Source organism: Dermacentor albipictus, chromosome 4, assembly GCF_038994185.2.
Source record: "Dermacentor albipictus isolate Rhodes 1998 colony chromosome 4, USDA_Dalb.pri_finalv2, whole genome shotgun sequence".
NCBI classification, from domain to species: Eukaryota; Metazoa; Arthropoda; class Arachnida; order Ixodida; family Ixodidae; genus Dermacentor; species Dermacentor albipictus.
The window spans coordinates 112,176,004-112,190,171 of NC_091824.1; the positions used below are offsets into that span (position 1 = coordinate 112,176,004).

The window sequence follows — 14,168 nt, forward strand, 5'->3', positions numbered from 1 at the left end:
TTAGGTGCACGGTAAAGAACTCCAGGTGGTCGAAATTTCCGGAGTCCTCCATTACGGCGTTCCTCATAATCAGAAAGTGCTTTTGGCACGTAAAACCCTATAATTCAATTTATTTCAAAGTTATTATAAAAGTTCCACCTTACGTTCACATAATTTTTCGTTCAAGTTTTTCTCTCTCCTTCTTCCCTTTATCCATTAATCTCCGGCTTCCTGGCCAATTCCCCCGTAGTGGGTAAGCGCCACAGGTGAAGGAACAAGAAAGCAAGTAAGGGATGCCATCATGGACCTGCAGGTCAGCGTCAACGTTGAACCAACTGTAAGTAATATGCCTTCGTCATTTCTCGCACGCTTAAATCGCTTGCTTAGCAGGGTACACGGCAGACGTTGGGCACAGCTGGGCATAAGCATTTCAATAAAAGCGAGTGAATTAATTTTTAACATATTTTGCTCCGATTGAAGCAATCGCTTTAAACACTGCGCACAAACTGGACATGCAAAACATTCAGAATTACTCCTTTCTGCTACATCACGGTTGTAACTCTATTAAGCGCAATTACTCGAAACTCTCTGCTACAACGACCTTCATATAGACCACAGTACAGAACTCAGTCAATCCATCCTGTACTTCCTTCCCTTCGCGTTCGTTTTTGGCGCTGTTTCATCATTTCACCAGGCTAACCCGCTTAGCTGTCCTCAATCCTACGTATAAAACAGCAAGCGTTACTGTCGTCTGCCATTCCAGCACTTGCATTTCTTTGCAGATATGTGTATCGATCTTATCGAAGGCCAAGTAGGTGGAAATAACATGGATGCACACTACGCGTATCCTCAATTTTAGAGTGTATACCTAGAAGCCGGCACCACAGTACTTGCGCGTTGCACTCCTGTGCAATTACGGCGAACAGCTGTTCCAGTCAGACATTGCTTTCCGCGTTTCAATTTAAGCTGATGGCCCGTGCCAACTATGTGAAACTCCAACAACAACATCAAGAACAAATGAAACAAGCCAAATCAACGACCCTGTACCGTAATTGGAACCAACCGAGACAAAGGGCGGTGTTCTTGGTCCCCCGCTCTCGGGAATGCAGTTACTTTCGCGAGATTTCACGCGAGTATAGCTGTGTCAGGAATACTACCCCTGGTAGCCGCCGGCGCGTCCGGTGCTAGTCCCGCGAAATCTCGCGAAAGTTATTATCACCGAATCTAAACTACTGAGAATGAATGCCTCGCAAAGCGATGTTACTCACGTCAACGGGTTCATTTACATAAGCACTAGCCGGTTATGTTGACTCGGAAGGCAGTCTGACACCCCAGTCACACGGGGCAGGGACTTCCGATCACGCTCGAGCCCGGTCGGGGTTTAATTTCTCGGTTGTGGTTGCCTTTCTTCCACAGCTTCTTGCACGGAATGTAGATACCGACCGAAAATACCCATGTGACACTCGCATGGGGCGGTTCAACCCGCAAGAATTTACGCGAGCTCATTCCTAACACCCGAAATTGATAGCAGCTTCGTGTGTCGCGTTCTCTGTGTGGTGTCTGCTTTTCGAGCAGTTAAAAAGAACGTAGCGGCCCGCGCTTTCCTGCCGTCTGCTAACCGCCCACCCTATCCGACTGTATCCAGTCACCGTCATACTTAACCCGACATGCCTTGAGCGCTTTTATGCTTCTCCGGCGCAAGGTACTGGATATTTCTGCTTGAGGTGTCTTGAATGTGCTAACTTTTAACGCGTTTTCCACCCAAACCATAAGATTTTACAGCGAAGCTGTTAATGCGACAAGAAACGCTCAAGAGCGTCATATACGAGTTTTCAGGTTTCCTTTTTATTTTAATATTTATCATTCTTGAAGTTTAGTTTTGAGGAAACTTGGGGGAATATATGCTGGCAAATTTTGAAATATGTGCGTCCATTAGGAGTAAAATAAAGATTGCTAAACTCGTTTACGGCCCATTTAGAGGCGTTATATGAATCGCTCACAAAGTTCCCCGCTTCTCCGGAACGAACAAAAAAGGGGAGATTTTATTTTTAAATGAAATGGAGGCCACTCTATGCGTGACTTGTACGTAAAGTATGAAGTGTGAAGGTTAATTAGGTGGCTTGAAAATATTTACTAAAGATTCGTCTTCCCCCCATTTTTATGTGCTATACGATCGTTGTGTAAGCAGCATGTTGTGATTGACGAACCATGTTTACTACGTGTAGGATAATTATAGCCTTTGTAGAAAGTTGCCGATATAAGCGTTCCAGAGTGTCATGCTGCCGTTATCCGCAATGTTTCCGAGGGTCCTAAAAACAACTGTACAAGACACAAAGTTCCAATTCGGCGAAAGTAGGGGCAATAATAATTGTAATGTGCGACGAAACTTTCACACTGCTGGCTTATTGAAGAGCATCGGAAATGATTACTGAACCTTCGTTTTCCACATATTTCCGTGAGCCGTACGAGTTTCTTAATTGCTTTCACAGGTGCACTTGTTCAATTAAACAAGGCACGTTGTTTACATCGATCGAAATTAAGAGGCACGCTATAGGTGGGTAATGTGTAGCCAAAGTTCAACTCATGTGGACTGATTGTGGCTTCTGCAATAAATTGCGTGTGCAAGTGCGCCGGGACATTATGACTACGTTTTACAAGCGGCGCAATATTTAGGCCACGGCACTCGCATAACTGCAAATGCCACCGAGATCGAGTTTAGCGAGCATGGGAGCAACGCTATGTAAAATTTGTGTGCGAAATTAAATGCATGTGGATCAAATACAGTCTTTGTGAGAACTTCCTTTAGTATGCACTCAAAAACGTTATATGGCCATGTTACTCTATGTGCCCCAGTGTCACGAGGAAGCTCTAGGTGGCAGAAAGCTTAAAATTAATAAAAATTTGGGGCATTGTAAGTGCAAAGTGTCGCAACACTTTAATGTTTCTGGATTATAACTAGAAGCATTACAAATAATTATTGAACCCTCGTTTTTTCGGTATTATTATGCGTCATACGATGTCCATGGCCACCGGTGTCCTCGATGGACTGAACTAGGCGCTTTGTTTATTTTGGGTGAAAGGGTCAGGTCGCCAATGGCAATGTGTCGCCAAAGTAGGTGGATTAATTGCAGCCTCGGCAATAAATTATGTGTACAAATGCACCGGAGTGCATGAGTGTGTTTTAAGAGTGGCGCAGAATTTAGCCCGTTGCCCAGGCGTAATTACAAATACCACCAAGGTTAAATATAGAAAAAATGTGGGGAACGCTATGGCTATTCCGCGTGGGACGTTAAATGCGTGTAGATAAGCGAAGAGCATTTGAAAAGAAAAAAATCTCAGACAAGTATTCGCAAGTGTGATACCGCCATTATCAACTTTGCTTCCCAATGTCCCGAGATAACTCCCCATTACATCACTTGATATTTGGCGGAAATGGTGGTCTCGGTAACTGCAATGCGTGACGAAACTTTAGCGTTCGTTACCTAATTAGACGAGCTGCAAAGAATTAATGAACCCTCATTTTGTTTTTATCATTCGTTGTACGTTATACGAGGTTCGCAGTGGGTTTCCCCGGTCCACTCGGTAAAAGATGAAGCGCAGGTTATGGGTAATATGTATGGCGTCATCAAAGTGTGTGGAATAACTACCAACTCAGCACTAAATTACGTACGCAAGCGATCAGGAGCGTTTTAAAAACAACGCAGAATTTATCCCGCTGCCCTGGAAGAAGTATGAGTGCAACGGAGATCACACTTAGCGAAAACGGGCCGCGGGGAACATTATGGCCAATGTTCTGGCGAAATAAGTGTCTGTATGAATCACTGACTTTGTAAAAATTCATTTAAAGCACTCGAAAGCGTTATACGCTGGCAAGGTTTCAAACTAGCTGGTCATATGCGGGCAGCGCTTTAATGCATAATGCAATTTAAATGCAGGCAACCGAAATTATTATTGCAACTGCTCGAAAGAAACAGCCTTGCGCGAAATTGGGTTGTGATTCGGCAAGGTCGCACAAGTTTGCTGTCATTTTTAGAGCGCAGCTCTTAATGGTCCGTCCCAGCGGCGAGTGGCAGCGGCGGCGGCAGCGTAACCGAGCGAACGAGCGCCACAGTGAAAGATGAAAGAGCGAACGCGGAGCGGCAGATGAAAGGCGCGAGCCGCGAAAACGGCGGAGACCAATGAGAGCGGCCCCTTTACTGACGTGCGCACGGGAAACTCGTTTAATGCGAACCCGTCCAACCACTCATGCGTACTCGTACGTCGCCCTAGCCGATCACCTCTGAACCCCCTCCCCACGCCTACGGTGGCTCGACCGCTGCTGCTCTTTCCCTATTTCATCCACCACTCTTTTCTACCCCTTCCCCCCTGTGCAGCGCGGTTGAGGTGTCCTCATCTGAGAGACAGTTACTGCGCTGCACTTTACCCCATGTTTTTTCCTTCCCGAACAAGAATCTCTCTCTCTCTGGTCTCAGCAGGACCGCTCGTTTTGATTGAGCGTCTGCTCGCGTCAGCTCTCGCTCGCATTTGTTTGGCTTGCTTGGTTTGGTCTCCTTCGCGCTTGTTTCGACTGTCATGGTTTGAGATAGTTTACGACTTGCGAATCGCGGCACCAGCGATTACACGGGAACCCTCGGCGAATCGCGTATAAAAGCCGACGTGCTTTACCCGCAGATCAGGTTTTCTACGATTGCCGACTCTGCTACATGTCCCTTTCAAGTTCGCGGCTTCGATATATTGCGAAATGAAACACGTATAGAGCTGCGCTCAAATTTCGCGTTAGGGAGTATCGTAATTGTCGGTGAACTTTTTTATCTTCAAAGACCGCGTTTGTTCAAGTCAGGCCACAATAGACGTGCCTTCATCGCTAGGATTACACCTAAGCTGTAAATGTACTCCTCCGAGTGGACCGACACCGCGGGCCAACTTGCGCCGTGCAGACGTGTTGTCGCAGCCCCATCTGCAAATGATAATTGAATTTATCAATCGGGAGATTGGGAAATTTCGTCTTCGTTTATCTCGCATTGTGCTGAGTGCAGCTGAGGAAAACTAATAACCGCAATAGGGCACACCAGGTAAGGATGATAGAGCGTCCTGTCGCCTTTGTTTGGTGGGTCCTAGTCCTATCGCGGTCATTGCAGTTTCACTCCGTTGTGCTGAGCGCATTACAAGGTGAACATGACAACTTGCTCGTCCGGACCACCTAGCGTTTCCGTTCACGCGACAGGCTGACTCTGCCGACCTGATTTTGACGGGATATGTCTGAACTACCCTCCCCGATTGTTCCCCTTTCCCGACAAGGCGGAGCCCGAGTCTGTCGATGACAGCCGCCGGCCGAAACAAGTGAGAAAGGCGAGCAGGGAGCAGCAGCTGTTCACGTGTTCTGTGGTCGTTCTGCTCTTCTCCGCTTTGGTCGTGACCGCGGCCCTGGTGACCGGCCACTGGTCGGCCAGTCGTGTGCGCGTTTGCCCCACGACCGATTGCCAGCGGCACGCGACCGAACTGACCCGTCGCCTGGTGGGCGCCGCCAGTCCTTGCGACGACTGGTCGCGCTTCGTGTGCTCGGCGTGGGAGAACGAGCACCCGGGTGCCGACAGTGCGCTGGATGACGCCGCCATGCACTGGTCGAGCCGCATGGCAAGCGTGGTGCCCGAGCAGGTAAGTGGCCGCGCGTAAAACGCGAGCTCCGCTTAAATGGCTTGGCCTGAATTCCATCGCCTTACTTCAGGTACAAGAAGAGACGCGAAAGGACACACGCACACAAAAAAGAACACTAACTGCTAAACGGTTTAATGCTTTAATCGAAGGACAGATTGTAGGACACAATTTATGCGCGCTCAACACAAGACGTACATATCATTACTATACTAGCTTATAATGCAACAAGCTGGTCTCAAGCAAGTGCACCTCTGAGGAATTTAAGGTAAAGAAAGGGTCATAGAGGTATAGTTTATAAGAAAGGTCCTGCGTGTGTCAGTGTAATACGTTTTGCTTTGCAGAAATGCATTTGCTTGAGACCAGCTTGTTGCGTTATATATAGAGGTGCGTGCGTGCATGCGTGTGCGCGCGCGCGCGCGCGTGTGTGTGTGTGTGTGTGTGTGTGTGTGTGTGTGTTTGTGTGTGTGTGTGTGTGTGTGTGTGTGTTTGTGTGCGTGTGTGTGTGCGTGTGTGCGTGCGTGTGCGTGTGTGCGTGTGCGTGTGTGCGTGTGCGTGCGTGCGTGCGTGCGTGCGTGTGCATATAAACTTGTTCTGTCACGATATCCGAGTCTTATGTTCCGCAGTACTTGGCAAACCTGCGTTGCTTAAGGTTCTGCAAAAGCTAGTATCTTCTGTCGGCTGAGAACGGCGTCAGCTGGCTGACTACGATGGTTGAAAGCCAACTGCAAAGACGGCGTTACACGACTGTAATAATTTCTTATTCACACAATATATGAAGTGGTCATCTTCCAATGTAATCAAATTCATGTAAACTGTATGTAGAGAGGCGTCATATCTCACAGAGCATGGCGTAGTCAGAAATGCAAAACTCGCCTTCAACCAATCACTTTGAATGGCTCGCACGTCGCACTGATGAAAACACATGGAACTGTGGGAAGGTCAGCATACGTTCGCTACCACTTACGGGCAAGCCCCAAGCACTGGAATCCGGCAATGCCCAGTTTCATAGCTAAAATTACATTAGAATATTGGCTAAACATAGAAGAAGCACAGCGCCCTACATTAGAGTAACCTACCAGATTCAACGCGCTATTTTTATATCATGCGAACGTAGATAAGTGTTTCTGGATACCAAAGGGCGTTCATGCCAAGAATGTAGCTCCGTGCATACACCCGATAGGGAAGTTGCAATACGCAGAACGTGAGCGTGTTGAACGTTTTGCCTATCCTCCGCCGCAAACGGCTTCAGTTTGTCACCAGACACTTTTTCTATTCCAAACGAACACTCTATATTTATTCTTAAACACTGTCCTGGGTGAGATATTCAAGTATTGAACTCCGGCTACGAAGCTTGCAGAACGCTAGCGCTGAGAACCTAGACATTCTTTCTGCTCTCTTCTTTATTTTCTAATTATTATTATCAATTACGCACGCTATCGTCGTTTTTGCCACCACCATTTCGCAGGTATATTACCCACCGGAAGCCAGGAAAGCCGTGCACGCCATCGTCTCCTGCCTGGACAGGTCCCTAGAGAACGCCACGGAAAGCACACAGGTAATGCTGGATTTCCTCGACAGACGCATCCGGGAGACAAAGGCGATGTCCGATCGCCGCACCGGTAGCGACCAGCCCTACCCTGCTGTGGCTAGTCTGATGGCGGAAGTCGTTGACTACGCCGTCAACTGGATGCTACCGCTGCTTTTCAACGTGGCCCTGTTGGCTGTCCACGGCCCGCCAACCGGAAGGATCATCGTCCTGTTTCCCTCCGAACTGGTTCCAGTATGGTTGAAGGTCGTCACCGAGCAGCGCCAACGCGGCACGTACGACTCCACGTGGAAGTACATATCCCGTGCCACCATAGGACGGACCACGCACTTCGACTTAGACAACGGCGCGGACATAGCGGAGGACGTGTTATCCTCCTTGCACAAAGTCACTGAATTTGAACCTGAAGCTTCCGCGGTCGTTACCATCGGCAAGCTAGGCAAGATCCTCGGCCTTCCACCAGGAAAGAACTTAGTGCAAGCATTCAGTCAAACCTTCGTGGTTAGCCCCGAGATAGATGAAAACGACGTGGTTTTCGTGTCACACCGTAGGCTCCTGGTTACTCTCACAGCCCTTGTGGACTCGCACGGTGCCGACGCTCTCATCGCATTCATGCGCTGGTGGGTGTTGGTCATCGTAGGATTTCTTGCAGACTCCAATTCCACAAGACAGCACGCCAGCGACAGAGACACCAACGAGATGATAACCCTCGTGTGCACGACTGAAGTGGAAGCCACATACGGCCTGGCACTCAACAGGGCTGACAAAGAGAACTTCGAAGAAGAGGAGCTTGACAGCATACGGAAGGCGCTAGAAAACATCAGGAATACTCTTGTACAAGGGATTAGCCGCCTTGTCTACCTCGAAGACAGTGCCAAGGAAAACATCACAGTGCATCTTAAGAGCCTGAAGACAGAACTCTGGAGTGATGTTGACAACTTAAAAGAAGGGAACGAGTCGCTTCCTGTGTTCGCCGACTTTCCTGTCGCTGATGGACCATTCTTGAAGTACTGGCTGGCTATACGCGAGTATGCGCGCTCTCTGAAAAGTGCGCAAAGGTACCGGCTTTCGTATGTGCAGCGGAGGACAACGCCTAACACTTTGGTTCACTACGAGCCCTTCTCGAAGACTGTCATCTTAAACCACGCGGCGTTGACCCCTCCGTACTACTATCCGGAGGGATCAAAGGCAATGTTTTATGGGGGCATCGGCTTCTGGTACGCGAAGACTCTTGTACAAGCACTGGACTATGAATACGAAGGCCTCTTCACTCCAGAAGACGAAGATGCGGCCGTACTACCATCGCCCGTTTACAAGGGCAAAGGCCTCTTGAAACGATGTTCTGACGGCTTCTTCCACAGAGATGAGTTTCCCGACATGGCCGCGATGGAAGTAGCTCACGCTGCTCTACAGCGGGACGACGATTATAACCGCCTGCCTGGAGCGGAAACTCTGGATACGGATCACATATTTTTCATGACTCTGTGCTATGGTGCGTGCCGGGCAGAAGGAAAGAATCGATTTTCGCCGACCTGCGACCGAGCGGTGATGAAGTCGCCCATTTTTATCAGACTACTGCGTTGCAAGTCAGAATTGAAGCTGTGCGGCTATTTTTAGCGGGTATATATGATATTGTTTCCCGTACGATCGCTTCAATTTCTTTACTCGTTCCCGTTTCATCCTTGAGCGTAAGCGCGGATTCATAAATATTTTATGGTGTTGCACAATCGTGCATATACAGAAGCAACAAAGTACTGTGTCATTCACAAATGAAATGTCAGTTATAGTATGTACATGTCGCGCTTGCATTTTTACACCTTGCATTTTGAAGTGACGTTATGCTCTTGGTAGTAAAGGTACTCATTCAGTATGCTCTCATTCAACCGTATCGAACCGTTTGCTGTCATAATGTACACAGTCTTAGGCGTATATTTACTGTTTTTGTTCAAATCGCGGAGGGACAGGAGGGGGCACATGAGGAGACAGTAGCCTTACCGTCTCCACCATGTTCTATTTTTAGCTCCGTTCACATCTCTTCTGATGCGCTGCCCCGGGCCAACCTGTTCCATCTTACGCGCGTGTGCATGTTCTCTTAGTGGCGCATCGGCAGCTGAGGCCATATGCCTAAATTCTGGGGTGTCACGTGCCAAAACCACGATCTGATTATGATGCACGCCGTACTCGGGAACTCCGAATTAATTTTGACCAGTTGGGTTTATTTAACGTGCAGGTAAATTTAGGTACGCGAGTGTTCGTTCCCTTTAGCCCCCATCGAAATGCGGCCGCCGCAACCGGGATCGTGTCCGCGAACTCGAGCTCACCAGCGCAACGCCATAGTCACTAAACGACCGCGGAGAGTAGGCTATTTACTGCGCTATGACAAGCGTCTCAAACTCAGTCACTCAGTGATGAATGCTTTTGTGTGTGAAACAGTGAAAAGTGAAAGCGTCTCTCGAACTTCCCTTTCAATCCCCTTTCTTCCTTCTCCTGTGAAGGGCAAAGAGAAAGGAACCTACAGGACTCAGCCTGGTTAACCTCTCTGCCTTTCCCTTATGACTTATCTCTCTCTCTCTCTTCTCATAACGCTCTCATTTGAGCACCGTTGAGGTCAATATTAATGAGCCAATCATTTACGAGTAACGTGGCTGCGCGACGACGTCACTGCTCGTCTTTTATAAAGCATACGCATAAACGAAAGCGCGTTGCAGAAGGGTGCAAGTATTCCAGCAACTCGGCGACTACAGTGGCTTTCTTCCAGTATGCTTTCGCTGATGTGTGTTGCAACATTTCACAACATTCATGTCAATCAATGTGAGAGACCGGCTAGCGCCTGCGAATATTCTGACTTCATCGTCCAACCTAGTCTTCAGCCGTCCTCCACTGCGCTTCCATTCTCTTGGCACCCATTCTGCAACCCTAATGGTCCACCGGTTATCTATAGCCTACACATTACATGACCTGCCCAGCTCCAATTTTTTTCTCTTAATGTCAGTTAAACTATCGGCTATCTCCGTTTGCTGTCTGATCCACCGCAACGCTCTTTCTGTCTCTTAACGTTACGCCTAACATTCTTCGTTCCATAGCTCTTTGCCCGGTTCTTAACTTGTTCTCAAGTTTCTTTCTCCGTCTTTCTGTCTCTTAACGTCACGCCTAACATTCTTCGTTCCATAGCTCTTTGCGCGGTCCTTAACTTGTTCTCAAGCTTCTTTGTCAGTCTCCAAGTTTCTGGCCTTATGTTAGCACCTATAAAATGCACTGATTGCACACCTTTCAATGATAATGGTAAGCTTCCAGCCAGGACATGAAAATGTCTGGCGTATGCGCTCCACTCCATCTTCATTCTTCTGTAAATTTGCTTCTCATGATCAGGGTCCTCTGCGAGTAATTGACCTCGGTAAACGTACTCCTTCACACGCTCTAGAGGCTGATTGGCGATCCTGAACTCTAGTTTCCTTTCCCGGCTATTGATCATTATCTTTGTCTTCTGAATATTAATCAACCCCACTCTGGCACTCTCTTTGTTAAGGTCCTCAATATTTTGTTGTAACTCGTCCCCAGTGTTGCTGAACAGGACAATGTCATCTGCAAACCAAAGGTTGCCGAGATATTCGCCATTGATCCCCACTCCTAAGCCTTCGCAGTTTGATAGCTTGAATACTTCTTCCAAACACTCAGTGAGTAGCATAGGAGAGATTGTGTATCCTTGTCTGACCCCTTTCGTTATAGGCATCATCCTACTTGTGGAGAATCAAGGTAGCTGTAGAATCTCTGTAGATATTTTCCAAGATATTTACGTAAGCGTCCGGTACTCCTTGATTTTGTAATACCTCTTACTGCTGGTATCTCTACGGAATCAAACGCTTTTCGTAATCTATGAAAGCCATATAGAGAGGCTGATTGTACGCTGCGGATCTCTTGTTTACCTGATTGATGACATAGAGGTGATCCATTGTAGTATATCCGTTCCTGAAGGCAGCCCTTGGTGGACTGAAGTCCAGTGTTGCCCTTATTGTATTGGGAGTTATCTTAGTGAATATTTTATATAATACTGGAAATAAGCTAATAGGCCTATAATTTTTCAATTCTTTACCGTCTCACTTTTTGTGGATTAGCATAATGTTTGCGTTCTTCCAGTTTTCTGGGACCCTTGCAGTCGGTAGACACTTCATGTAAAGAGCCGTCAGTTTTCATAGCATAAGTCTCCTCCATCTTTGATTAAGTCGACTGTTATTCCAACTTCTCCTGCCGCTCTTTCTCGTTTCATGTCTTGCAAGGCCCTTCTGACCTCATCGCTAGTTATAGGGGGAGTTTCCGTATCCTGGTAATTACTTTTTCTAATGGAGGTATCCTGACTCCTGTGGGTATTGTACAGGTCAGTATAGAATTCTTCAGCTTCTTTTACTATATCTTCGAGATTGCTGATGATATTACCGTGCTTATCTTTATCGATGCCAAGTTTCCTTCGCCCTGATTTCATGCTACACCCATTCCTTACTGCTTCCTCAGTCTTTCTCACGTTATAATTTCGAATATCCTTTATTTTCTCCCTGTTTATTAGTTTTGCGAGTTCCGCGAATTCTATCTGATCTCTTGAATTTGACATTTCCATTCTTTGTCGTTTCTTTATTAGGTCCTTTGTTACTTGGGAGAGCTTACCTACTGGTTGGCTTGGTGCCTTACCTCCCACTTCAATTGCTGCTTCTGAAGCCAGCCTAGTTACGGTTTCATTCATTACCCCCTCCCCCTCTATGTCATCTTCATCTCTGTGTTCTAAGGCTGCCTATTTGTTTGCAAGTACCAGCCTGAATTGGTCTGCTTTTACCCTTACTGCGTCTAGGTTGGCAAGTTTCTTCCTGACTAATTTTACTCTTTCTCTCTTCAAACTGAAAGGAATCCTAGACCTCACTAACCTGTGATCACTGCACGTTACCCTACCTAACACTTCAACATCCTGCACTATGCTGAGATCGGCAGAAAGTATGAAATTATTTCATTTGTTTCACCGTTAGACCTTTTGCAGGTTAACTTTCTGTTGCTACGCTGTTGCTTCTGTTGTTGCTGTTGCTTCCGCGAATTCTGCCAGCATCTCTCCTCCGCGTTCCTAGAATGTACGCCGTAGTTGCCAATTGCTTGTTCACCAGCCTGCTTTTCTGCCACTTTTGCGTCGAAGCCGCCCATTACTGCGGTATGCTGAGTTTGCACTTTTCTCATCGCTAATTGAACATCTCCATAAAGCTGATCTATTTTATCATCACCATGACTGGAGGTTGGAGCATAGGCTTGTACTACCTTTATTCTATACTTCAACTTCTACCGCATTAATGAGACATTTGTGAGAGAATGCTGTAGAGTTCATCAATGTTGCCCGCTATGTTATTGTGGATTAGGAATCCTGCCCCGTATTTCTTCTCATCTGGGAGTCCTCTATAGCAGACGACGCGGCCGTTAGTCAGCACTGTATAATCCTCACCAGTACTTCTAACCTCCTTAAGGCCAATGATAACCCAAACTATGCCTGATAGTTCCTCAAAAGTCCTGCTAAGCTAGCTTCAATATAGGGTTAAACCTCCTTTATTTTCGAAACATTTTACCTTGGTTGCATTCATAGTCCTCGTAGGGCAACGGGATATATCTTGCTTTATTTGCAAGATGCACGCACAACGCTCCTGAACGCTTACACATGTAATTTACGACGAGGGCCGTATTAGTCCACACACTTTGAACGTCACCCATAGATACCCTACAACCGGTTCTCAATTTTAACACTTATAAACAAGGCACATTGCTTACTTCGTCGAGGACACTAGAGAAAAGTCCTGCCAATGTCATAAAACGCATAAAAAAAGGGAAAACGTGGTTGCAATTATTTACAACACTTCTAACCAGGCCAGTAGCGCAAAAGTTTCGCCTTAAGAAGCACTTGTCGTGGCCCATTTCCACAAGATAAAGACCTGGTGTAAGCTATCATGAGACCTTGGCAAACATAGCTGAATATTACTCTGCGACACTTCTGGAACACTTGGTTAGGAATCGTCTTAAACGCTGCAGATAATGCACGCGCATTTAATATACAGAGATTTGCAGTAGCGCTCCCTGAATTTTCGCTATAAGCTTGATCTCGGTGACAATAGTAGTATCGCCATGGAAGCAGGGTAAATTCTGCGCCGCTCGCATGAGACACACTGATAGCTCTCCGGAGCACTTGCACACATAATTTATTGCAAAGGGCACAATTAACCCACATATTTAAAGCTTTCCTTACACATCACCCATTACCTGCTCCTTGCATTTAAATAACAGACCATATATCTCGTTTAGTTTACCGAAGATGCCGGCAGGTCATACGGGGTGATTTTTGTTTTCCGGAATTTGTAAAAATTGTCTGTTGCCGATAATAAAATTTCACTCCTCGAGTTAGATTACTCAGTGAGGCAGACATCTGCACGAGAAATCGAAATAATCAACTAATTAAGAATTAGCAAATTAACTGCTGAATTACTTTACAGCTTATATTGAAGCGTACGAATTGTAGACGGTGAGTTTGCAAGGCGTAACCTCTCGGAGTGAACTTCCAGAATTACGCCAATTCGGATATATGCGTGTCATCAAACTCGGCGCAAAAATACGCCGTTGCTTCACTTCTTTAACATAATGCTGGAAAGTAACTGGAACTCCCATATATTTCTTCTAACAATTTAGAAAATGTCTCGAAACTGGCGTCATCCTGGAAATTCCTTCCAAGTGGATACATCTTGCAAGTTCACTGGTTGCAATACGTAAATTTCAATATGTACCGTTATAGAATTAAGGAGTTACGTAGCGACACTTATTTAGTTGAATGCGTTTCGATTTCTCGTGCTAGTAATGACCGCCTTTTCGAATAATCCAGCTCAATGAAAAGAATTATGCTATCTGCCACAGGTGGCTTTTAAGAAATCTCAAAATGATCACCCCGTGCAACGCGCGACAGAAACAGAAATAACGAGCG

At 46.6% G+C, this 14,168-nt stretch overlaps 1 protein-coding gene across 1 annotated transcript; it reads left to right on the top strand.

Moving 5' to 3' along the window:
* The first annotated feature begins 252 nt into the window (after window positions 1–252).
* On the top strand, window positions 253–9,063 carry LOC139059693 (endothelin-converting enzyme 2-like). The gene is made up of 3 exons (XM_070538127.1): window positions 253–316; window positions 5,278–5,634; window positions 7,100–9,063. Exons 1-3 carry the CDS (start codon window positions 281–283, stop codon window positions 8,795–8,797), a joined length of 2,091 nt encoding a protein of 696 aa, XP_070394228.1. The 5' UTR covers window positions 253–280; the 3' UTR covers window positions 8,798–9,063.
* Window positions 9,064–14,168: the final 5,105 nt, after the last annotated feature.